This window comes from Musca vetustissima, unplaced genomic scaffold, assembly GCF_032173495.1.
Source record: "Musca vetustissima isolate MV318-11 ecotype Yass unplaced genomic scaffold, APGP_CSIRO_Mvet_v1 utg131951, whole genome shotgun sequence".
In the NCBI taxonomy this organism is placed as follows: Eukaryota; Metazoa; Arthropoda; class Insecta; order Diptera; family Muscidae; genus Musca; species Musca vetustissima.
Genome location: NW_026879471.1, coordinates 1 through 28,000, shown reverse-complemented (window position 1 = coordinate 28,000; position 28,000 = coordinate 1). Strand labels below are relative to the sequence as shown.

Genomic DNA, 28,000 nt, shown 5'->3' with positions numbered 1-28,000 from the left:
AATTCTAGAAGTTTGGTGCCAATTGAAAATTTATTCCAAATCGAATTTCATTAGGGGTCTCAGAACAAAAGAAAGTGAAATAGTTACTCTATATATGAAAAATAAATAAATTTCAAATATCTCTTTTTAAAATTAATTTCTTCTATTTCTTGAATTTTGAGGTTATTTTGTTTTGGTCCCTGTTTGATCCATAAACTTTATTTCTAGAAGTTTAGTGCCAATGAAAAATTTATTCTAAATCGAAAATCCAATTTAAATTAGAAAAATATTCAAATTTAAATTGGTTAAAAGTTACAAGGGAATTTATTTTTTAATTTAATTATAATTAATTTTATACAATGATAGACAGACAAAAGTAAGTATGAGGAGCTAACGGGTGGGTGTGGGGTCAGTCAATACAGTTTACCAGTTTACAACATACTACAAATATTTTCAATTTGTTGTGTTTTTTTACAAAGATCAAATCATAATATGAATCATGGGGGTTTTACATTCTATTATTTATGATTACAATAACAAAAATATAATCCTTTAGGCCATAATACCTGTAAGAGTATTCAGCCCGGGTTCGGTACCCTTTAATATGCTGGCATATGAATTATCTGTTGAAGGATCCGGATTTTCAATGATAACACTAACACTGCTCATAGAACTTGATTTGCTATGCGGCGATGAGGAGGCCGAATCCTTGGAATGTGGTGATGTATCGATGGCAGGTGATACCGATGCATCTGATGCTGAGAATCCTGCCGAAGGATTGCTAGTTGGTGTTGAGGGTAAATTTCCCGAAAAGGAAATTTTATCCATGCTATCGGAGAGATTGAGTTCTGGAGGGTGGGAAGAAAAAAATACCAATCAAATTCTGAGGATAGAAAAATGTATTCCCACTTACCAATCACACCCTCCAAAGTGTAGCGTAAATCATGAACCTGCAATAGCTTACAAGGACCACCCTTTTCGCTATTGAATTCGTGAATATATAGGAAACCATCTTCACAGGCCAATAGGAGCCGTAACTCCTTTTGTATGCGTGCCAAACCACAGACATGTTTGAGTCCCGCTTGACCCAATACCGCTGTGGCAAAGGCCCGATCTTGACTTAACACATCGCCAATTTGTGAGGGTATTAAATATGAAGACATGGCCTTGGATAGATAACCACTCATGGACCAGGAGTTGCTGGATGTTTGGTTTGTGGCGGAATTCGGTACAGGGGCAGGTGTTTGTTGCTGCTGATGATTGGTGGAGGGAGTGGTCGTAGAGGAATTTTCATTATTTGTACTTGATGCCGAGGTTGAAGAGGTAGAGTTTGTAGTGCCAGATGTGGATGTAGTAGTTGCAACTGGGGCCGGGGATTTTTTGGAGTCATCTAAAAGAAAAAGTAGAATTGATTAAAAAAAATATTTCAAAATTTGAATCTCCATCTCCATTCCAACTTACCTATCGAAGCCTTCCTTTCTGCCGCCTCCACGGCCTTTGTGTCAATCTTAAAAATGTGCACGGTCTCCGTATTCGATGAGGCACACAAAAAATCCCCTGTGGTCGAAAAGACCAACGAGGCAATGCGAACACATCGTTTCACCCCTCGACGGAATTCCTGGACCTTTTGACCATTCTTAACACAAAATACCCTTATCACAGTTCCTCGCTCCGAGGCAGTGGCCAACAGAGTCCCACTTGGCGAAAATGCCATAGCCGAAAGGGCCGTATCATGAGCCTTAATTGTCAGTCCCGTTTTCAGTTTATTGGCATTGAAAATTCTCAACTCTCCACTGGTCGTACAAATCGGAAATGCCAAATGGGAATTTAACGACAGCGAACATAGACCCAATTCATTCGGAGCAATATTTTCAATGGAATGTAAAATTTTCATATCACGAATATCATGAATGTGGATACTTTCGGCCAGGCACACGACGAGGCGATAACGATTCATACGAACGCAGAGAATATCCGATGGATAGACACAATTACAAATATCCTGTTTCTTTTTGAAATGTAACATTTTCAAACAATTCGGTTTTTGTTGAGTGACCAGCACTACCAGCGAACTATTGAAGAGCCTCTCCACAATTCGTATCTGTTCGGAATTTTCTTTGGCGAAAATCTCGTCGATTTTATCGCTTGCATTGATCGAATAGAGACGAAAGCCATCATTGCTCAGGACCGAAATGGAACTGCAAAAGAGAAAGGGAGGAAGAGAGAAACGAATAAATAAATAGGGAGTTAATTAAAACTTTTTTGAAAAAAAAAAAATAAAAAAAAAATTTTGAAAAAAAAAATAAAAAAAATTTTTGTAAAAAAAAATAAAAAAAAGTTTTGAAAAAAAAAAATAAAAAAAAATTTTTGAAAAAAAAAATAAAAAAAATTTTTGAAAAAAACAATAAAAAAATGTTTTGAAAAAAAAATAAAAAATTCCATCCATTGTAAGTTGGTACATTGGGTTCTCATTGGTTGACAAATCTTCCCACCAAAAATTATCTACATTGGCCTATGTTAAAGGGTATGGCGGAAATTTCGATATTTTGAGGAGATTGAGCATGTTTTCCAAGCTAATTGGGCATAATTTGGTATTTTTGGGTCTTATTGATTGACAAAGCTTCCCACCAAAAATTGTAAATATTGGAACATTTTTCGGTGTAATCCAGTCCTCATATTATGGTACTCCCCTCATTATTCGGGCACACTTTTTAACCAAATCCACTGTAAGTTCATTCCGAATTTCGATATTTAAGGAATTTGGGTACCATATTCATCCAAAACTGATTATTATTTGATATTTCACTTTCCCATCAGATCAATTATACAAAAGGCTATGGCTCGTCTTTTTTGGTTCAAGGTCCCCCCGGCCTATTTTTCAACCTAAGTGAGTGACCCCCTAAAAGTTACAGTGAATTTTTTTTTTTTTTTGTAGAAGGGTTGGTTCTTCCTACCAAAGGAACAATTCTTCCATTAAACGGACTACTTCCTTGGTAATTTTCTGTCTCTTCAAATTTATTCAATTATAGCCCTCTCGGGCTTGCAAAAATTGCCGTAGTGGACGGTATTTCACGTCCCCATGGCGGGGTATTGGTTAAAGTTTTCAACTAGCAATAATCGCACCTCGGTAGAACCTCATTGGTTACGATATCGCCTCTGCGCAAAGCTAACTTCACATGCACAAAGTGAACATGTTAAGGCAGGCGAAATGCAGACTGAATGAGAATTATACGTGAAGACAAACAGATTCCAAAAAACACAAAATACACTGAAGTCCACGAAATGTATACGAGGGCATGTATATGACGACAACGAAGCATAACGCACACACACATCAACCAACATAGCAAAGAAGAAACAACAAAATAACGGCAAACGAGGGTTGTTGTTGATTGTGCAGTCAACCAACCAACCGACCAAAACAAAGCTGAGCAAGACCCAAACAACAACAACCAGTCAACCAAGCAAACAATCAAATGTGAGCTCATCAAACACACTCACACACACACAGAGAGAAGTGTGCAGAACAATAACAACAACGACAATAAACAGATGATAGCTAGCAAACAACAAACAGATGAAGGTATGTAGGTATCTTCATATTGCCATGGAAAGTAATCGAAGAAAAAAGAAACAGCTGTTGTGCCACGAAAAAACGAATCACGAATGGGGCATTGAGAAAATCAACAACAAAAATAATGTCAATGACAATCAGCTGATATATCAACTGAGTAAAACAGCAGGCTCGGGCAGAGAATAATAAATTCGCGTTGCATTGTCGATGTGTGTGCGTGTGTGTGTCAATGGGTTTTCAGTTGTTTCAATTGAATGTGCATGAGAGTATGCTGTTATTTACTTTCGCAAGAGAGAGCACGCGTGCGGGGTTTTGCCTGATGTGGGAGTAGAAGAGAATTGTAGCATATGGTGTATTCATCACCGAGATGGCTTTCAGTCAAAATCTAGGGTAAGAGGGAAACGACAGCAAAAACAGGGTTGTCCAATAAAAGATACAGACATGGGGCAACGTCAGAGATGGAATAATTATTCCAAATGTTGGACATTTATGTACTCTTTGAGGAAAATCTTTCTTGGACAATTTTTTTCTAAAGAAACAAATTCAGAAGATTTCAGAGAAGGTAAAAAATCTACAAAACTTTTTGGAGGACTATTTTTTGACTTGGGCGCCATTCTTTTTTTTTCTTTTAGAGAAAAATTGGAGAATTTTTAGGACTATTTTTTGCTGTAGAAAAAAAAATCGAAGAGCCCTTTGACGCTATTTTTCAAAAAAAAATGGAAAGCCCTTTGGGACTATTTTTAATAGAACAAAATTCGGAAAGCCCCTCTGGGTCATTTTTTGCTACAGAAAAAAATTAGAAGAGTCCCTTTAGGGTTATTTTTTATGGGAAAAAATCGGAGAGCTCTTTAGGTACACATTTTCTAAGATAAACTATTTGGGGCCTCTTTTCAGGTTATTTTTTTTATGAAATATGACAGAGAGCCCCTTGAAGATTTTTTAATTAAAATTCGCATTTTTTTGTAAAAAAAAAATCGAAGAACCCTTGGCGCCATTTCTTTTCAGTAGCAAAAAAAAGGGCTCATTTCGGCTATTTTTCTATAAAAAAAATTGGAGAACCCTTTTTCTTTGAAAAAATTAGTAGATACCCTTTCAGGTTATTTTTTTATGAAAAAAATAGGACAGCCCTTTTCAGACTATTTTTTTTTTATAAAAAATCGGGAGGACCATAAAGCTTTTTTCTATTATAAATAAAAAAAAAGAAAAAAATTGAAGCCCCTTTCAAGCTATTTTTTTTAAATAGGAGAACCCCTGTCGGGTTGTTTTTTTAATAAAAATAATATCGAGAGGTCCTTCAATCTATTTTTTTCACTTTCTTTTTCTGTGGAAAAAATTCAGTGAGCACTTTCCATACAAAAAGAATTCGGAGAGCCGTTTTTGGTCTTTTAGGACCATTTTTTCTATAGAAAACCAGTAAGGAAAGTAGTAAAGTCGGACGGGGCCGACTATATGATACCCTTCACCACTATGGGTATATTAAGCAGGACTATAACATAAAATTGGATGAAAAAAAATGTGATATTTATCTAAATGTGAATCTACCTAGATCTATCCATAAAGTATGTCAATCGACTTCAAACAAATATAAATAGGTCATCCGTTGGGCTATGTCTGCACTTCTAGAAAACGCAACTACGTATTTCTGTGCTCAATTTTTTAAGTTGTGCAAAATTTGATGTCAATCTGACTAACATGAGGAGTTTGATGCCCAATTTACTTGAAATCGGGCGAAAATATATATGGAAGCTCTATCCAAATATTGAGCGATTTCAAACAAACTTGTCACAGGTTAGGTTATACAACTTTCAGAACGTTTTGTTCCAATTGGTTCCTTAGTACGTCAATTACTTAACATCAATCTATAATAAAAGGGAGCTAAATCTGGACCGATTTTCACGAAACTTGGCAGATATCATTCTAGGCTCAATTAAGTACGTTATGCCAAATTTCGTGCAAATCGAAGGATATATAGGGACTTTGGTGAACCATTTACATTAAATCGGACGAAACTATATATGAGAGCTATATCTAAATCTGGACCGATTTTCACGAAACTTGGCAGACATCATTCTAGACCTAAATGATTAGGCTGTACCAAATTTCGTGCAAATCGAAAGATATATAGGGACCGTTTACATTAAATCGGTTAAATATATATATGGGAGCTATATCTATATCTGAACCGATTTTTCCCAATTTCAATAGGGTTCGTCCTTGGGCCGAATAAGTGACTTATGCCAAATTTCATCCAATTCGGATCATAAATGCGACCTGTACTTTGTTTACAATTTAACATGGACAGACAGACGGACAGACGGACGGACGGACATGCATAAATCGGCTTAGAAAGTGATTCTATGCATATTCTCAAAAGGAACCATGTGTCTATCTCGTTTCCTTTTGCCTGTTACAAACATATGCACAAAGACATAATACCCTGTACCACAGTGTGGTGAAGGGTATAAAAATGGGACCATTTTTTATAAAAAAAAACGGAGAGACTCTTTGGGGCCAATTTTTTTAATAAAAAAAATCGGAAAGCCATCGATTACAGGCTATTCGTTTGAAAAACGTATCCAAAATCTTTAAAAATATCGAAAATCGATTATTCCTTCGTTTGAGGTCTACATGGAAATATATACCGATTCTGCTAATTTTTGCTCGGTAAGATTTCCATCTGATGGGAAAGCAAAATATAATATTACAACCAATTTCGTTGAATATAGAAGGCAAATTCCGTAGAATATAGAAATTTGGATGGTACCCTTATATGGGTATCTATACCTAAACGTGGATCGATATTGATACTTTTTATTGAGGAGATTTTCTACCCAAATAGAATACAAAACATAAAATTTCAGCCATTTTGGTTGAAAAACATGTCGGAAATTTTCAAAATACTGAAAATAGGAGTTTTCGTTATTTGGGTTTTAAACCGAAAAGTGAACCGATATTCATAATTTGTTGTAGGACAATTTGTTACTCAATGAGAACCCACCAATTTACCAAATTACAGCTACATCGATTTTAAAATGTACCCAAAATCTCTAAAATACCGAATAATGAGGGTACCGTATGAGGACTACACCGCAAAATGTTTCAATATTCATAATTTTTGGTGGGAAGATTTGCGAACCAATGGAACTCCGAAATATCAAATTACGGCCAACTAGCATGGAAAACGTGCCAAAACTCCTCAAAATATCGAAATTTTTGCCGTACCCCTATAAGGGAGCTACCCTTAAATATAGACCAATAAAAATTATTTTTGGTGAGAAGATTTGCCAATCAATGATAACCCAATGTACCAAATTACAATGGATTTGGATGAAAAGTGTGCCCAAACTCCCCAAAATAACGAATAATGAGGGTGTCGTAATATGAGGACTACATCGAAAAATGTTCCAATATTCATAATTTTTGGTGGCAAGATTTGCCAACCAATGAGACTCCGAAATACCAAATTACGGCCAACTAGCATGGAAAACGTACTCGATCTCCTCAAAATATCGAAATTTTTGCCGTACCCTTATACGGGAGCTACCCTTAAATATAGGCCAATATGGATAATTTTTGGTGGGAAGATTTGTCAACCAATGATAACCCAATGTACCAAATTGCAACCGATTTGGATGAAAAATGTGCCAAAATACCGAATAATGAGGGTACCGTAATATGAGGAGTACAACGAAAAATTTTCCAATATTCATAATTTTTGGTGGCAAGATTTGCCAACCAATTAGACTCCGAAATACCAAAATACAGACAATTTGGTTTAAAAACGTGCTCAAAATTCGGGCATTTGGGAGGTACCAATTAGTACGCTGAGTACTAAATAACGTACCCTAAGAATGTTATTGCCCACCTCTGTTATTTGCCATTTCACTAATTGATATTTGCAAACAAACAACCACCACCAACAACAACCCAAAACCACTAAAAACGATTAGAACGTGACCTGACTATGTATGAGTGGAACATCTGACTACTAGTGGGGCACAGTGGGTTGGAATTTAATAAATTTTTATTTTAACTAAGTGATTATAATAAATTCCTCCTATTTAAAAACATTTTAACCATAACAAATAATCGCTTTGAAAACACCCATTAATTACCCTCCTCTATTTATGACCCTCAAAACAGTTGAAAAAAAATTAATTCTGCTTAGAAGTTCAATGGCATTCAAAACCAAATAACAAATTGATTTTGTATAATTTTTTACGGTATATATTGGAAAAAATGCATTTGCCGATAAGACAACCTTAGGCTTCTAAACCGAACAAAGAAACAAAGGGGCTATTAAAAATTCTAACTTTTTTTTTTGCTAAGCAGGTTGGGACAATCAACCTGCATTATGGTTAGGTATTTGATAAGCTCATCGAATATTAAATAAAAACAAATTGAAATCTTTAAAAATGCAGCAGGCCACTCGGCAGAAGAGGGTTGGGTTTAAAAGTCAGGGTTTATCGTAGAGAATTTTCAAAGTCGAACAAGAAATTGATTACAAGGCGGCATAAAGAAATGAGTCAGAATTAAAATTTTGGAAAAAAAAATAATTTCAATGAAATTTGCTATAAAAAAATAATTTTAAAAAAATTTGCTATAAAAAAATTTTAAAAAATTAGCTATAAAAATAATTTAAAAAATAGCTATAAAAATGTAATTTTGAAACAAATTATAAAAATATATCAAAAAAAATTGATATAAAAATTAATTTTAAAGAAATTTGCTATACAAATTTAAAATTCAATTCAAATACTAAAAGAAATAAATTTCGACAAGTTTTTTTTTATAAAATTTCCTATGAAAAATAAATTTCGAAGAAATTTCCTATGAAAAATAAATTTCGACGAAATTTTGCCATAAGAAAAAAATTTCGACGAAACTTACTGTAAGATATAAATTTCGAACAAAATTTACTATAAAAATTAAATTTCGAAAACATTTCCTATGAAAAATAAATTTCGACGAAATTTTGGCATAATTTGCTATAAGAAATAAATTTCGACAAATGTTACTAGAAAAAATAAATTTCAATGAAATTAACTATAAAAAAATTAATTTCGACAAAATTTACTATAAAAAATAAATTTCGACGAATTTTACTATAAAAAATAAATTTCAATGAAATTTACTACAAAAAATAAATTTCGACGAAATTTGCTACAAAAAAAAAAAAATTTCGACGAAATTTACTACAATAAAATAAATACATTTCAATGAAATTTGCTATAATATATAAGGTTCAATGAAATTTGCTATAAAAAATTAATTTGACGAAATTTACTATAATAAATAAATTTCAATGAAATTTGCTAAAAAAATAAACGTCAATGAAATTTGCTATAATAAATAAATTTTGACAAAAAATTTACTATAATACATAAATTTCAATAAAATTTGCTATAATAAATAAATTTCAATGAAAATTGCTATAAAAAATTAATTTTGACGAAATTTATTATAAAAAATAAATTTCAACGAAATATACTATAATAAATAAATTTCGACGAAATTTACTATAAAAAATAAAATTCAAAGACATTTACTATAAAAAATAGATGTCAGTAAAATTTACTATAAAAAAATAAATTTCGACGAAATTTGCTGTAAAAATAAAAATCGACGAAAATTACTATAAAAAAAAATTTCGACGAAATTTACTATAAGAAATAAATTTGGACGAAATTTTGCCATAAGAAATAAATTTCGACGAAGTTTACTATAAGAAATACACTTCGACGAAAATTACCATAAAAATTAAATTTCACGAAATTTACTATAATAAATAAATTTCAATGAAATTTGCTATAAAAAATAAACTTCAATGAAATTTGCTAAAAAAATTAATTTTGACGAAATTTATTATAAAAAATAAAGACGAAATTTATTATAAAAAAATAAATTTCGACGAAATTTTCTATAAAGAATAATTTCGATGAACTTTACTATAAGAAATAAATTTCAACGAAAAAATTGCTATAAAAAACAAATTTCTACGAAATTTTATACAAAAAATAAATTTCGACGAAATTTACTATAAAAAATAAATTTCGACGAAATTTACTATAAAAAATAAATTTCGACGAAATTTACTATAAAAAATAAATTTCGACGAAATTTACTATAAAAACTAAATGTCGAAGAAATTTCCTATGAAAAATAAATTTCGACAAAATTTTGTCATAAGAAATAAATTTCGACGAAATTTTGTCAAGAAATAAATTTCGACGAAATTTACTATAAGAAATAAATTTCTACAAAATTTACTATAAAAATAAATTTCAATGAAATTAACTATAAAAAATAATTTCAATCAAAATTTCTTTAAGCATAAATTTCGATGAAATTTACTATAAAAATAAATTTCGATGAAATTTACTATAAAAAATAAATTTCAATGAAATGTACTATAAAAAATAAATTGCAATTAAATTTACTATAAAAAAATAAATTTCAATGAAATTTACTATAAAAAAATAATTTTAAAAAAAATTGCCATTATTTTTTTTAAATAGCTATGAAAACTAATTTTAAAATAAATAGCTATAAAAATGTAATTTTGAAACAATTTATGAAACAAATATCAAAAAATAATATAAAAATTTATTTTAAAGAAATTTGCGATAAAAATTTAAAATTCAATTCAAATACTTAAAGAAATAAATTTCGACAAGTTTTTTTATAAAATTTACTATAAAAACATAAATTTCCACGAAGATTACTATAAAAATTAAATTTCGTAGAAATTTCCTAAGAAAAATAAATTTCGACGAAATTTTGCCATAAGAAATAAATTTCGACGAAATTTACTATAAAAATTAAATTTCGAAGAAATTTTTGCCATAAGAAATAAATTTCGATGAAATTTAATACAAAATTGTCGACAAAAGTTACCATAAAAAATAAATTTCAATGAAATTAACTATAAAAAAAATAATTTCAATCAAAATTTCTTTACAATAAATATCGACGAAATTTACTATAAAAAAATAAATTTGAATGAAATTAACTATAAAAAAATTAATTTCAATCAAAATTTCTTTAAAAAATAAATTTCGACGAAATGTAGTATAAGAAATAAATTTCGACGAAATTTACTATAAAAAAATTTAATTGAAATTTACTATAAAAAAATAAATTTCGAAGAATTTTACTATAAAAAAAATAAATTTTGAAGAATTTTGCTTTATAAAATAAATTTCGACGAAAATTTTATAAAAAATAAATTTCGACGAAATTTACTCGAAATTTATTTTTTACAGTAAATTTTGTCTAAATTTATTTTCTACAAAATGATTTTTTTTAGCAAATTTAATCGAAATTTATTTCTTATAGCAAGATTCGTCTTAATTTATTTCTTATAGTAAATTTCATTGAAATTTATTTTTTATTGACAATTTATTAGAAATTTTAGTAAGTTTTGTCAAATTTTATTTTCTATTGTTTTTTAATCCTACGTTTCAATCACACCCTTTCGTAACACCCTCTCAATATTTCTATGTAGTATGTATATGTGTGCAATCATTTCACCATTTAAAAAAATCGATTTTTTCCCATTACTGGGCAAAATAGTGATTAACGTCTCCAACAATAACAACAACAACCCTAACCACAACCATCCTGACCACGACATTGCATTGTGGAATTACGCCAAATTGTGATAATGAAATCACGTTAACAGAGGACAAGGCCTTCTCACTCAGTGAGGTGGAGGAGGTAGAGAGTAAAACAGTAGTCATCAATAACCTAGACATAATGACTGCATGGTTAATGTCAATGAAACTTTTTACCTGAATTTCAGAATTTTAAACAAAAACATGACTAAGTCCTAGAATATTGGGGAAGGGGTCAATAGTTGTATTATCTTCGAATATAGGTTAACGGGCTATTTTGAAAACAAATAACTATTCTAATAGAAATCGTACGATACGACGAGCTATTGTTTTTTTACTAGATTAGATTATTTGAAAAAATTATCATTTCCAAAAAATATTCATTATCTAATTTTTCAAAAAATCTTTATAATGGTTCAACAATTTTGGCTAATTGTTTAATATGCCAAACATAATTTTTTTTCGAGTTTTTGTTTTTTATGCCTTTTTAGGGCGAAGATCATTCATGTAAATGTTTTTTATTAATTTCTCTTTCGAGATGAGCTACATTTTCATTAATTAAACAAAACAGCTGTGACGTACGACAGTATTGATTATATTTTTTTTACTAAAACCAAAGACGCAATATTGACTTGTTCTGATGGAATTAATGATTCTTAAGAAAATGCCAACAATTTCCGAAGAATTTTGCTGAAAAAGTAAATTTCGACAAATTTTACAAAAAAAAAGTCTAATAAATTTGCTATAAAAATAAATCTATATATATAAAAATGAATTGCTGTTCGTTAGTCTCGCTAAAACTCGAGAACGGCTGAACGGATTTTTCTTATCTTAGTCTTAAAATATTCGTAGAGCTTCAGGGAAGGTTTAAAAGGTGAGAAAAATTTAAAAATCGCGAAAAATTTGCAAAAAAGAAAAAATATTATGAAAAAAAATATTATGAAAAACAATATTTGAAAAAAAAAATATTCATTTGTCAAATATTGAAAATTTTCAAAATATTTTATTTTATTCAATTGGCATTGTAACGAAACTTTTTTTCTGAGAATGCAAAACAATAATTGAGATGAATTCGCGATCATTGTATGTACACGTTTTCCATAAAATTCACTTACATTTTGGAACAAATGCAAGGATGAAAATCTGAAGATTCAGAAAGAGTTCTGATTCTAAGACATGTGCCCTAGATTATTCTTCTTGAAAATAATAATAATAGGAACATAGGAACATGTTGTTATTGAAGTACCTAAAATGTACCATTATATGGTGGTTATATGCCTAATCGTTGGTCGATGTCTTTAATCGCATACGTGTATCACAGAGAAAGGTTAGTTCATATTGAAAGAGAACAACTATAAAAAACATTTCTTATAACAAAGAGTCTCATGATGTTACCTCAATATGTCAACCACCGATATATTTAATACCATGAAAAATCGTTGTTAAGATCGAACTTTTGTACTTCCTAATATGTAGATTCCTTAAATCGGCCGGGACATTTATATGGGGACTATGTTACACAGTATGTGTAGTAGATTGGAAAACGGGGGGTAAGAACTTCAACATACTGAAAATTAAACGGGAAATATGTATGGCTCCTTTTTATTGCATTAAGCCAAATCCATGATCCATTCCGTCAAATTCTTTACAAAACCGAAAATGGTGCGGGGCCCGTATGTAGGAGCTATACAAAACTTGGTCGTGAATAGAAATGTTTCCGCAAATGTGTTTTATCCTTTCAATATCACGGAATGATATATGATATGAATGATATACGATACTACAATGGGTATGGATATATACTAATACCACATGAGAAAATACCGAACAATAAGAGTATATCATTATATGCATATCATTATATGGGGCTACCCGGACCAATTTGCACCAATATTGATAATTTTTTGTAAACAGGTTTTCTTCGTTCAAAATAAAACATTACAGCTCTTCGGCTGAAGCACTCCCTAAAATACCGAACTCCTTAAAGTACCGACTATTGTGGGCACCTCAAAGATTTAACCAATATTGACAATTTCAGTACGATTCATTCTACCAAATATACAACCAAACGTGCCCAAATCCCCCACAGTATCGAAAAAGGTGGATTACTATTACATGGGGGATATTTGAAAGCTTGGGCGAACATAACATTGCAGCCAAACACCGAATGTTAAGGGATGCCGTTAGATGGGGATATCCGAATACTTGAGTCAATATGGAAAATTCTAATTAGGGAGAATTTCTGCCCAATAAGTATCCCTAATATTAGATTTGGGAAAAAGAAATCCATTATACCGGTGGAACGATCGAATTTTACAGGCATGTCGTAACATCATCCAGGAGCTAAAAATTAAACCATTCACACAAAGCTGGATTCAAAAAGAAGCTCAATGGTTGGGTGGCTCACCAATTAACAGAAAAAATGAAATGGATCGAATTTCCATCTGCGAAGTCTTGACCAAACGGAATGATATACTCTTATTTTTAAAAACGGATGGTAACTGGAAATGAGAAATGGATCACATACGATAACCCAATGCAAAAACGATCGTGGTCAAAGAGCGGTGAAGCACCTCAAACGGTGACCAAACCAGGACTAACGACCAGGAAGGTTCTGCTATGCATTTGGTGGGACTGGAATGGGATTATTTATTATGAGTTGCTTTCATATGGCCAAACGCTAAATTCTGATCTCTACTGCCAACAACTGTACCGTTTGAAGATAGCAATTGGCCAGAATTGGCCAACAGGGGAGGTGTCGTGTTTCACCAGTAGGCCTATTCTGTAGCTTTTAACAACATTCGATATTGTTTAAATTTCTTTTGTTATTGTAAAAACAATAAAACTAACAAATGAAATTGTTGTAAAATAGACAATATCGAATGTTGTTAAAAAGTTACAGAATACAGGGGCAGGACAACGCTAGGCCATCTTATGAGTAGTACAAATGTATGTGCAAATATAAAATGTATATCTTAAATCGTGGAGGGAACAACAAAACTCACTCATAAACATCAAATTCAGTTTTGTAATGTTACCCTATGTGTGCTATGATAATTACCAAGATGTTACAAAAATATATACACTTCACCTTATGATGGAGGGTATAAAACCAACCTAAAATGCCGAAAATTATACATCAACAATATTGTTAGGCAAGACAACGTTTGCCGGGCCCTCTAGTCTTTTATAAAAATTTTAGTATTTTTTTCACGAAGCTTAGCAACATCATTCTAGACTTAATTCAGTACACTATGCCAAATTTCGTGCAAATCGAAAGCTATTTAGGGACTTTGGTGCACCATTTACCTTAAATCGGACGAAAATATATATAGGAGCTATATCCAAATCTGAACCGATTTTCAGAAAACTTATCATTCTAGACCTAATTCAGTACACTATGCCAAATTTCGTGCAAATCGAAAGCTATTTAGGGACTTTGCTGCACCATTTATCTTAAATCGGACTAAAATATATATGGGAGCTATATCTAAATCTGAACCGATTTTTAGGCAATCTAACACACATCATTCTAGACCTAATTCAGTACGCTGTGCCAAATTTCGTGCAAATCGAAAGATATATAGGGACTTTGGTACACCATTTACCTTAAATCGGACCAAAATATATATGGGAGCTATATCTAAATCTGAACCGATTTTCAGGAAAGTTAACACACATCATGCTATACTTAAATCAGTACGCTATGCCAAATTTCGTGCAAATCGAATGATATATAGGGACTCCAGTGAACTATTTACCTAAAATCGGGCGAAATTATATATGGGAGCTATATCTAAATCTGAACCGATTTCCACGAAACTTTGCACACATCATTCTAGACCAAATTCATTACGCTGTGCCAAATTTCGTGCAAATCGAAAGATATATAGGGACTTTGGTACACAATTTACCTTAAATCGGACGAAAATATATATGGGAGCTATATCTAAATCTGAACCGATTTTTTCCAATTTCAATAAGGTTCGTCCTTGGGCCGAATAAGTGACCTATGCCAAATTGTTGTAATTTGAATGTAAAACTACCTTTAACACTACTACTTGTAATTGTTATATTATATCTTGTATGCATTGAATTTGTATTCATACGAATTGTAAATTAGAATACACATTTTTTTTTTCAATAAAACTTTAAACACAATAGGTTATGGGCCTCTAGACACATAAAAAAAAAAATCAAATTTTGAAAAAATAGTGAAAACTATGGCAAGCAACCAATTATTGTGCCCAATGGAGAAATTGCGGGGCCGCGAGAATTTTGATGTCTGGAAAAGACAAGCAAAATCGTTATTGGTGATAAAAGGTTGCTGGAAAGCTGTAAATGAAGAAATGCCGGATACCGAATTGAATGAAAAAGCCCTGGCAGAAATTACATTGATGATAGATCCGAACAATTATGGTCACATTGCGGCTGCTACAACAGCGAAAGATGCATGGACTGCCTTGATAAATGCATATGAGGATACAGGACTTACACGGAAAGTGGAATTATTGAAACAATTAGTCAACATCAAGATGCAGAATTATAAAACAATTCAGGAGTATGTGAACGACTTGGTCATCATCGCATTAAAGGTAAAGAATGCAGGATTAAACATTGATGATGAGTTGACTGCCTCATTGATGCTAGCTGGACTGACCGATGATTTCAAACCATTAGTTATGGCCGTTGAAAATTCCAAACAGAAGCTAACCGTGGATATGGTGAAAAATCTGTTGCTACAAGATGCGAAATTCGATAACATTAATAGCAGAGACTCAGCTTTTCAAGCTAAATTTTCAAAGAACAAGAAGCAAATTACGTGCTACAATTGTAAGAAGACTGGTCATATATCCAAGAATTGCCCAAACAGAAACAATGTAAGTAAGAGTGAACACGGCAAGCATGTGAAGAAATCTGAAGTTTTATTTGCCACAATTGATGGAATTTCTTACGCAAAAGCCACGTCCGATATGAGTTCTAATTTAAGCTCTTGGTACATCGATAGTGGTGCAAGTAATCATATGACAAATGATGATAGCAAGATGTATAACAAACGGCATGTAGAAAACAAAAAAGTCATCGTTGCAAATAAGGAAGAACTTCAAGTTGAATGCATTGGCGACATCGATCTGAAAGTTTCTGGTAAAGATGGGGCAAAGAATGTAATTGTCAAGGACGTTGAATTTGTTCCAAATCTTTGTACAAATTTGTTGTCCGTGCGGCAAATTACAAAAGGTGACAAGTCTGTGATATTTGAGGGTGATTCCTGCAAAATTCGAAACAAGCAAGGAAAAGTTATAGCCTTTGCAAAGATGCGCAATGAATTATACAGATTAGAATGTGAATCTGAAAACTCGAAAGATAAAGTATTTGCTGTTTCAGGTAATTTGAATTTGTGGCATCGCAGAATGGGTCATATTTGCCATTCGAAACTCAAAGATGTTAAAGAAGCCAACTTTGGATTAAATTTTTCGGAGAAAGAAGATGGTACATGCACAATCTGTCTACAAGGAAAGCAATGCCGAAAACCTAATAAAGAAGATGGTACACGAGCTACAGAACTTTTGCAAATTATACACACTGATGTTGCTGGTCCGTTGAACCAGTGCTCGTTTTCTGGAACACGTTTCCTTGTAACCTTCATTGATGATTTCTCTAGGAAAGTTGTGGCGTATCCCATAAAAAGTAAGTCTGAAGTGTTTTCAAAATTTGTGGAATTTATGAATATGGCTGAAAACCAGACTGGAAAAAAATAAAGATTTTCCGATCAGACAATGGTGGAGAATACGTTAATCGCCAATTTGAGAAGTTATGCAAAGAAAAAGGCATTATACATCAGAAGACGTGTCCATACACCCCGGAGCAAAATGATGTGGCGGAGCGTATGAACCGCACAATCATTGAAAGGGTCCGTTGTATGCTCATCGATAGTGGTTTAGATAATCGTTTCTGGGCTGAAGCAGCAGTTACTGCAGCATATCTCATAAATCGAGTGCCATGTCGACAACAAAAAAAATGTCCAGAAGAAATATGGAGTGGTCGAAAATCAAATTTAACGCACCTTCGAGTGTTTGGCTGTCCTGCTTTTGCACACATACCGAAAGATAAAAGATCGAAGTTAGATCCGAAGTCAACCGAATGCATAATGGTGGGATATAGTGCCGAAAGCAAGGCATACCGCTTGTTTAGTCCCAAGGATAGCAAGATAATAATCTGTCGTGATGTAACATTTATGGAGAACGGGAAAGTCAACAGAACTGAGCCAAGAAATGAAGACTTTTATTATCCAGAATTATTGCAAAACGAAAGCGCTGATTCAGGGGAGAGAGAATCCTATTATCAAGACAATCTTAATGAATCAACACCTTCCGTAATAGCTAATGATCCAAGTATGCAAAATTCATCTGAAGAAACTCTAACTCCGAATGAAACCCCTGCTGAGGAATCCGATACAGACAGCGTGTATTTAGAAACAGATTGGCCATCAAATAGCGATGAAGTCAGCGCACAAAATCGTGCATGGACTCCTAGCAGAAGCTACAGGCAAGAAAGTGTGGAGGAACCACAAATTCGGAGATCAGAGCGTATTGCAAATCAAAACAAAAATTCGTCATCATTCTGTGCCATTGATTTCGTTTCAAATGATCCAACAAGTTATAAAGAAGCAATGTCGTCGGATAATGCTAATAAATGGAAACGTGCAATGGAAGATGAAATTGAATCATTGAAGCTGAATAATACATGGATTTTGACTAAACTACCACCAGGTGAAAAGGCTATAAAATCGAAGTGGGTTTTCAAGACAAAGAGTGATGAAAACGAAAGCCACATTAGATGGAAAGCAAGACTGGTCGCTAAAGGTTTTAGTCAACGAGAGGGTATTGACTATAATGAAACATTTTCGCCAGTAATCAGGTATGACTCTATAAGATATTTAGTTGCATTGGCCGCAAAAGATGGTATGGAAATTCATCAAATGGATGCCGTAAGCGCGTATCTTAACGGAAATCTCAAAGAGGTAATTTATATGGAGCAACCTGAAGGATTTTCCGATGGCACGAAAAAAGTTTGTAAACTGGAAAAGTCAATATACGGTCTCAAGCAATCTGGAAGAGTCTGGAATGAGACGATAAATTCAGAACTTATTAAAATGGGACTTGCACGCAGTGAAGTCGATCAGTGTATATACCACGACTTGAACAATGGGTATAAATTGTATGTCGCAATTTACGTTGATGACGTCCTCATATTCTGCAACAATAGCAAGATTTTGAGAAATATGAAGAAGAAGCTTTCCAAAATATTTAAAATGAAAGATATGGGAGAGGTGTCTACAATACTTGGAATAAAAATAAGTCGAAATCAGGACACTATAAAAATAGATCAAACAAAATATATCAATGATGTCTTATACCGTTTTGGAATGAGCGATTGCAATCCAGTTTATACTCCGATGGATACTAACCAGAAGTTATCAATGTCAATGAGCCCAAATAACGAAGAGGAAAGACAGGAAATGTCGAAGGTTCCCTATATGCAAGCTATTGGGTGCTTATTATTTGCAGCACAAGTATCACGTCCTGATATTTCATATGCCGTAAATATGCTAAGTAGATATAGCACTAATCCAGGGAGAGCTCATTGGGAAGCGGCGAAGCGTGTCATGCGATATTTAAAAGGAACAATTGAGAAAGGCCTAGTATACAAACCAAATTTGGATAATACAATTACTGGTTACTGTGATGCCGACTGGGCTGGTAACATTGATGACCGGCAATCAACAACTGGATATATATTTGTATATCAATCCGCAGCAATATCATGGTCAACTAAAAAGCAAAAGACAGTAGCGCTATCATCAACTGAAGCAGAATTCATGTCAATTACAGCGGCTATACAAGAATCAGTCTGGCTAAAACGATTAGAAAACGAAATAAATCCTGACGCCAAGAAGACCATGAAAATATTTTGTGATAACAAAGGAGCATTACATGTGGCAAAGAACAATAATTATTCTAATAGAACTAAACACGTCGACATAAAGGCAAAATTTATAAGGCAAAAAATCGATGAAAAAGAAGTAGCATTAGAGTACATTTCTACTAACGAAATGTTGGCAGATGTTTTTACAAAAGCTTTACCATGTCAAAAATTAAAATATTTTAGAAATAGGTTTGGTCTTTTGTAAAACAAAATAACATTTTCTTTAATTTAATGAAAGGAGTTTACATTCAGGGAGAGTGTTGTAATTTGAATGTAAAACTACCTTTAACACTACTACTTGTAATTGTTATATTATATCTTGTATGCATTGAATTTGTATTCATACGAATTGTAAATTAGAATACACATTTTTTTTTCAATAAAACTTTAAACACAATACAAATTTCATCCAATTCAGATCATAAATGCGTCCTGTACTTTGTTCACAATTTAACATCTTCAGATGGACGGGCATGGACGGACATGCATAAATAAATTAAACAAAAATATTTTTTGTAAATTTTGATAAAAAAATTTTGATAAAAATTTTGAAAACTGATTTCTGAAAAAATAATTATTTTTTTTTCCAAAAATCTATTTGTTCGAACAAAAAAGGCATTTTTTTCGGAAAAAATTCTGAATTTCTAAAAAAATTGTATAATTTTTTTCGCACCACCCTGTATGTTTATTGTTGTAATTTTTTTGCATAACCTCGTATTTGCCCCTATAGTTCGCATTTTATTTATTTGTTTTTGTTTTTTGTTTGTTTATTTATTTGTTGTTGTTTTATTGTTTACCAAAACACGTTTCAATATCAAAACGACATGACCAGGCCATAAACTACTGCGGAAACAATGACAACAACAACAATAGCAAAAAACAAACTTTATGATGATGATAAACAAAATGAATGCGAAATAGTTTTGAAATGACAAAAATACAATAACAACAACAAAAAAAAAAATTTGAATAAAAAAATTGCAAACAATTTTTGGGGGGACAACCTAAAAAAAATTGAAAATAATTAAAAAACCAGTAAGGAAAGTAGTAAAGTCGGACGGGGCCGACTATATGATACCCTTCACCACTATGGGTATATTAAGCAGGACTATAACATAAAATTGGATGAAAAAAATGTGATATTTATCTAAATGTGAATCTACCTAGATCTATCCATAAAGTATGTCAATCGACTTCAAACAAATATAAATAGGTCATCCGTTGGGCTATGTCTGCACTTCTAGAAAACGCAACTACGTAATTCTATGCTCAATTTTTTAAGTTGTGCAAAATTTGATGTCAATCTGACTAACATGAGGAGTTTGATGCCCAATTTACTAGAAATCGGGCGAAAATATATATGGAAGCTCTATCCAAATATTGAGCGATTTCAAACAAACTTGTCACAGGTTAGGTTATACAACTTTCAGAACGTTTTATTCCAATTGGTTCCTTAGTACGTCAATTACTTAAAATCAATCTATAATAAAAGGGAGCTATATCTAAATCTGGACCGATTTTCACGAAACTTGGCAGACATCATTCTAGGCTCAATTAAGTACGTTATGCCAAATTTCGTGCAAATCGAAGGATATATAGGGACTTTGGTGCACCATTTACATGAAATCGGACGAAACTATATATGGGAGCTATATCTAAATCAGGACCTATTTTCACGAAACTCGGCAGACATCATTCTAGACTCAATTCAGTACGTTATGCCAAAATTCGTGCAAATCGGAAGATATTTAGCGACTTTGGTGGACCATTTACATCAAATCGGACGAAACTATATATGGGAGCTATATCTAAATCTGGACCGATTTTCTCCAAACTTGGCAGACATCCCTCTAGGCTTAATTCAGTACGTTATGCCAAATTTCGTGCAAATCAGAAGATATATAGGGACTTTGGGCACTATTTACATGAAATCGGACGAAACTATATATGGGAGCTATATCTAAATCTGGACCAATTTTCACGAAACTTGGCAGACATCATTCTAGACCTAAATGATTAGGCTGTACCAAATTTCGTGCAAATCGAAAGATATATAGGGACTTTGGGGCACCATTTACATGAAATCGGACGAAACTATATATGGGAGCTATATCTAAATCTGGACCGATTTTCTCCAAACTTGGCATACATCACTCAAGGCTTAATTCAGCACGTTATACCAAATTTCGTGCAAATCAAAAGATATATAGGGACTTTGGGGCACCATTTACATGAAATCGGACGAAACTATATATGGGAGCTATATCTAAATCTGGACCGATTTTCACGAAACTTGGCAGACATCATTCTAGACCTAAATGATTAGGCTGTACCAAATTTCGTGCAAATCGAAAGATATATAGGGACCGTTTACATTAAATCGGTTAAATATATATATGGGAGCTATATCTAAATCTGAACCGATTTTTCCCAATTTCAATAGGGTTCGTCCTTGGGCCGAATAAGTGACCTATGCCAAATTTCATCCAATTCGGATCATAAATGCGACCTGTACTTTGTTTACAATTTAACATGGACAGACGGACAGACGGACAGACGGACGGACGGACGGACGGACGGACGGACATGCATAAATCGACTCAGAAAGTGATTCTATGCATATTCTCAAAAGGAACCATGTGTCTATCTCGTTTCCTTTTGCCTGTTACAAACATATGCACAAAGACATAATACCCTGTACCACAGTGTGGTGAAGGGTATAAATACCAAAATAGAAAAATATAAAAAAAAAACTAAAAATATTTGAAAAAAATGCAAAAAAAAGTTTGAAAATAAAATATAGAAATTAAATTTAAAATAATATAAATAAAAAAAAAACAAAATATTGCCTACCAAATTACAGCCGATCAATGTGATCAAAACTCTCAAAATACCGAATAATTTGGGTAATCTTATATGGGAGTGATATCCAAAAAAATCGGCTTTATATATTTTTTTTTTTTTTTTTTGCCCAATGTTACATCTAAGTACCGAATTACAACTAATTCATTTGAAAAATGTGTTCAAACTCCCCAAAAATCGAAATTTTGGAGGTTAAATTATATGGATGCTACCCTGAAACTTGGGTCAAAATTGATAAATTTTGGTGGGAAGATTTGAAACCAAATACAAAATTACAGTTAAATCGGTAGAAAACCCTGCCTATATTCCTTATAAACGAAAATTTTCGAAGTTACGTTATATAGGGTCTACCTTGAAACATGGATCAATATGGATAATTTTTGGTAGGAAGATTTACCAGCTAATGGGAATCCAAAATACCAAATTACAACCAAATCGTTTGAAAAATGTGCTCAAACTCCCCAAAAATCGAAAATTTGGAGGTTACGTTATATGGAGGCTACGTTGAAACTTGGCTCAAAATCGATAATTTTTGGTAGGTAGATTTGCCAGTGGGGGGGGGGGGGGGTTACATCGAACCGTAGGTAAACATTGCTAATTTTTGCTAGGAAGATTTACCACACAATGATGCAAAATACAAAATTACAGTCAATTCGGTGGAAACCCCTGCCTATATTCTCTAAAAACGGAAATTTTCAAAGTTACATTACATGGGGTCTACCTTGAAACTTGGATCAATATCGATAATTTTTGGTAGGAAGATTTACCAGCCAATGAGATCCAAAAATACTAAATTACAGCCAATTCGGTTGAAAACCCTTGCCCAAATTTCACAAAATCGAACATTTTTGAGGTTCCGATATATGGAGACTACTTTGAAATTTCGCTCAATCCTCATAATTTTTGGTAGGGAGATTATCAAGCCAATGAGAATCCAAAATACCAAGCCAATTCGATTGAAAAATGTGCCCAAACTATCCAAAAACGGAAATTTTTGAGGTTACGTTACATGGGGCTACCATGAAACATCGGTCATGTTGATAATTTTTGGCATTTTCTTTTTTTATATGAGATGGACTTTCAAGTTGTCAAAGTCGATCGATCAGGTCTTTTATATGGTGGCTATGCCAAAGGCATTCAGGTTGGATCGGGTTGGACAAGGTCCTGAGACATAACGAAAATGGGACGTGAACTTTATATGAGTACTATTGTGGGACTTATATTGAAATGATGTTTTGTGAAGATGTTTTATTTATACACCAAGATCGCGGAATCGAAAATTACAGCAACTTCGAAGAGCAAAAAATATAGTCATCATTAGTCATGCGTCTAATGCACCATTTAAATATACCTATAAAGGGGATATACATATATCTTTATATGGCAGCTCTAGGGAAAGTTCGATCGATATTGATAATTTGTAGTAAGGAAGGTTTGCCAGCGCCATTATGGACCCAAAATATTGAATTTCAATTACAAAAAAATAGTTTTTTTTGTATAACAACCTTATTTACTATCTCAATTTCAAAACAATAGCAACCATTTCCAATACTACTATCTCACGGAATATTTAAAAATAAAAATTTTGTTTTATAATTCAATGTTTGGCTTGAATAACAAATAAATAAATAATAATAAAAATGCAGCGTGAGCACTTGCCAGCTATTCACGTGATTCCGAATGTAATCATCATTACCTCCTCCTCACTGATTTACACTCACTCATCAAATATTATTACTTCCTACTATTTGAACAAAGAAAAACAAAACGTTTTTGCAATTTTACAACAACAGTAACAAAATAAGCTAGAGATTACATTTTTTAATGCCTACCCTCTATCTACACACCTTTGGACGGTAAAAAGTTCATTAATCCTTGGCCGAATGAGTTGTTGACAATAAAATTTGATCATTTATCATTTTGATGAATTTTCAACAAGTTTTAGTAACTTCAGATAATAATACAACCAATGAGAATCCAAAATGTCAAATTACAGCCAACTCGCTTGAACCACATGCCAACTATCGAAATTTTGAGGTTATTTTATACGGAGGCTACTTTGAAACATAGGTCAATATTGATAATTTTTGGTAGCAAGATTTGCTAGCCAACGAGAACCCTAAATACCAAATTACGGACAATTTGGTTGAAAAATGTGCCCATACTCCTCAAAAACGGAAATTTTAAAGGTTGTGTTATATGGGGTCTACCTTGAAACATGGGTCAATATTGATCATTTTTGGTTGGAAGGTTTACTACCTTAAGAGAACCCAAAATACCAAATTACAGCCAATTCGGTTGGAAAATGTGGCAAAACTCACCAAAAATGGTAATTTTTGAGGTTATGTTATAGAGAGGCTATCTTGAAACTTGGATCAGTATGACTAATTTTTGGTAGGAAGGTTTACTACCTTAAGAGAACCCAAAATACCAAATTACAGCCAATTCGGTTGGAAAATGTGGCAAAACTCACCAAAAATGGTAATTTTTGAGGTTATGTTATAGAGAGGCTATCTTGAAACTTGGATCAGTATGACTAATTTTTGGTAGGAAGATTTGCTACCTTAAGAGAACCCAAAATACCAAATTACAGTCAATTCGCTTGAAAAATGTGCCCATACTCCTCAAAAACGGAAATTTTGGAGGTTATGTTATATGGGAGATATCCTGAAACTTGGGACAAAATTTATAATTTTTGGTGAGAAGGTTTGACAGCCAATGAGAACCACAAATATCAAATTACAGCCAATTCGGTTGAAAAACTCTGCCCAAACTAGCCAAAACCGGAAATTTTGAAGGTTATGTTATATGGAACCTACCTTGAAACATGGGTCAATATTGATCATTTTCTGTAATAGGATTTGCTACTTTAAGAGAACTCAAAATACCAAATTACAGCCAATTTGGTTGAAAACCCTGCAAAAATTTAAATTTTTGAGGTTATGTTATATGAAGGCTACTTTGAAACTGAAAATTGGGTCACCTTGAAAATTGGGTCAATTTTGATCATTTCTGTAATAAGATTTATTATTATTTATTTATTCATTTCAAAGCCAAGCCAAAAAGCCTTATATGGCCAGTATACTACAAAATAAACTTAGACCAAATTAAAAATATAAATTTTAACCACTAGTATTTCTTTTCATGTTACATTTCTTCAAGCTCCATAAATATTCATTAAAAGTAATAGAAAAAAATCATTTGAATAAGAACTACTCTGAATTGATTTACAAAAACATTAAAGTAAAATATTAAGTAATTACAGAAATTTATCTTCAGTATTCAACTACTCAAAAGAAAACGGAAATTTTGGAGGTTACGTTATATGGGAGATACTCTGAAACTTGGGACAAAATTTATAATTTTTGGTGGGAAGGTTTGACAGCCAATGAGAACCCAAAATACCAAAATTACAGACAATTCGGTTGAAAATGTGCCCATACTCCTAAAAAACGAAAATTTTAGAGGTTATGTTATGTAGAGGCTACCTTGAAACTTGAGACAAAATTTATAAGTTTTGGTTGGATAATTGGCAACCCAATGAGAACCCAAAATACTAAATTACAGCCAATTCGGTTGAAACCCCGGCCCATACTATCAAAAAATGGAAATTTTGAAGGTTATGTTATATGGAAGCCACCTTGAAAATTGGATCAAAATTGATCAATGTTGGTACGAAGATTTAAAATCAAATGAGAACCCAAAATACCAAATTACAGGCAATGAAAAATGTGTCTAAACTCCTCAAAAACGGACATTTAGGAGGTTATGTTATAGGGGGGCTACATTGTACATTGGGTCAATAGTGATCATTTTTGGTAGGGAAATTTGTCAGGCAATGAGAACTTAAACTACCAAATTAGAGCCAATTCGGTTGAAAAATATGCCCAAACTCCACAAAAACGGAAATTTGGAAGCTACCTAGAAACTTGGTTCAAAATTGATCAATTTTTGTAGGAAGATTTGAAACTAACTGAGAACTCAAAATACCAAATTACAACCAATTCGGTTGAAACTCCTGCTCAAACTCCCCAAAAACGGAAATTTTAGAGGTTACGTTATACGGATACTACCTTCAAACTTGGTTCAATATTGATCAATTTTGGTAGGAAGATTTGAAACCAAATAAGAACCCAAAATACCAAATTACAGTCAATTCTGTTGAAAAATGTGCTCAAACTCCCAAAAAACGAAAATGTTAGAGTTTATGTTATATGAGGGCTACCTTGAAACATGGGTCAATTTTGATAATTTTTGGTAGCAAGATTTGCCAGTCAATGAGAATCCAAAATATCAAATTACAGCGAAATCGGTTTCCCAATCACCCCAAAAGCGGAAGTTTGGAAGCTACCACTCTATGGGAGCTACCTAGAAACTTGGTTCAATATTAACTATATTTGGTAGGAAGATTTGGTTATAAATTTCAGATTTCTAAAAAATTGTATATGAAAGTAAATTTCCATTTTTTCAATATTTCGCAAATTACAACATTTTTTTGTTTTCTTTATTTTTGTTTTATTCTTGGGGAGAAGAATTTTTTTTTGTTTACTCAACTTGTTTTATTAGAAAAAAATGCTAACCCTTTGTTCGCTTTTAAATAAAATAGCTACGATGGGTGCATGTACGTCTGTCTGTATGTTTGAAAAAGTTGTTGGACAAGAACGTCGGACGCAAAAAAAAATTATTTTTTTATTATTATTTAAGAAGCCAGTAAGCTTCCCGCTGAAAGCTATTCAAACAAAAACACAATAACGAAATTTCAAAAAAACATCCGACACTCTCGATGGAAAAAAATATTTGCACAAAAAATTAATTATGGCAATTTGATATGGGGAAGAGGGGGAGAGAGAAAAGAGGAAATAGAAAAGCAGAGGGTGTTGAAAAGTGGAATATGATGCTTTGGATGTAATAAAATAAAAATTGGTGCTTAAGACCAAGATTTTCATATGGACCCATGGTGATTATAAGAAATTCTTCAATCTCTATAAACTCATTAAATTAAATTTGTCCACTTAATTATTTCTTTTTTTTTAAAAAATATATATATTCCATATATTCCCCCATTTGTTTGTATGTATTCCCCACCCCTCCCCCTTCCTTTTCAGAATCGATGTACGATTTTTTATATAGCTGTGAATGATTATAAACCAGCTGTTATTTAATATCTACATAAATACACCTCTTATTGTTGTTATTAGATTGTGGGCTGATATAATATGGTGGCAGATGGATGGAGGGAGTGAGTGAGGGAAAGGTGCGGAATATAGAACAAAAGACTGGCTAAAGATTAAGAAATTATTTGCTGATGATGATTTCACATCATTATAAAATGACGCAGTGGTAATCTTAAAATTGCGATATGATATGACAGAGCTTAGTAAGGGAGGGAGGGAGAAGATATTTAAGATAGAGCTATATTTGCACAAATATTACTATTAATCTAAGGAGGTGCATCCGAAAATGTCTCTTTTTTGGGAGATTAGGCACATGTTTCAACCGAATTGACTGTAATTTGGTATTTTGGGTTCTCATTTGGTTTCTAATACTTCCTACCAAATATTATCACTATTGACCCAAGTTTCTAGGTAGCCTCCATATAACGTAACCTCCAAAATTTCCGATTTTGGTGAGTATGAACGCGTTTTTTCAAACGAATTGCCGCAATTTGGTATTTTGGGGTTTCACCAAAAATTATCAATATTGACTTATCTTTCAAGGCAGCCTCCATTATAACATAACCTCCAAAATTTTCCCTTTTTGAGGAATTTGGGCAAGATTTTCTACCAGATTGGCTGTAATTTGGTATTTTTGGTTCTCATTGGCTGTTAAATCGTGTTACCAAAAATCGTTAATATTGTCCCAAATTTCAAGGTAGCCTTCATATAACATAACCTCCAAAATTTCCGTTTTGGGAAAGTTTGGGCAGGATTTTCAACCGAAATGACTGCAATTTGGTATTTGTGGTTCTCATTGGATAGAAAGT

At 32.6% G+C, this 28,000-nt stretch overlaps 1 protein-coding gene and 1 non-coding gene across 2 annotated transcripts; both read right to left on the bottom strand.

The window, feature by feature from the left end:
- Nucleotides 1–531: 531 nt before the first annotated feature.
- LOC133324383 (WD repeat domain phosphoinositide-interacting protein 2-like) lies at nucleotides 532–11,375 on the bottom strand. The gene is made up of 5 exons (XM_061533226.1): nucleotides 11,347–11,375; nucleotides 1,441–2,177; nucleotides 1,350–1,369; nucleotides 893–1,229; nucleotides 532–827 (listed from the first exon to the last, which is right to left on the bottom strand). The coding sequence occupies exons 1-5, from the start codon at nucleotides 11,373–11,375 to the stop codon at nucleotides 532–534; spliced, it is 1,419 nt and encodes a 472-aa protein (XP_061389210.1).
- Nucleotides 3,008–3,147, bottom strand: LOC133324384 (U4 spliceosomal RNA). Its single transcript, XR_009754120.1, has one exon. It is a non-coding gene; the product is annotated as a U4 spliceosomal RNA (small nuclear RNA).
- Nucleotides 11,376–28,000: the final 16,625 nt, after the last annotated feature.

Excerpts from the sequence above, each read along its gene's own strand:
- LOC133324383 (XM_061533226.1), bottom strand. The coding sequence starts at position 11,375 with ATGTTTTTGTTTAAAATTCTGAAATTCAG. Across the intron at positions 1,230-1,349 it reads ATGACTCCAAAAAATCCCCG|CAACAAACACCTGCCCCTGT; the intron begins GCCCCAGTTGCA and ends AATCATCAGCAG. Across the intron at positions 828-892 it reads CACTTTGGAGGGTGTGATTG|AACTCAATCTCTCCGATAGC; the intron begins GTAAGTGGGAAT and ends CCCACCCTCCAG.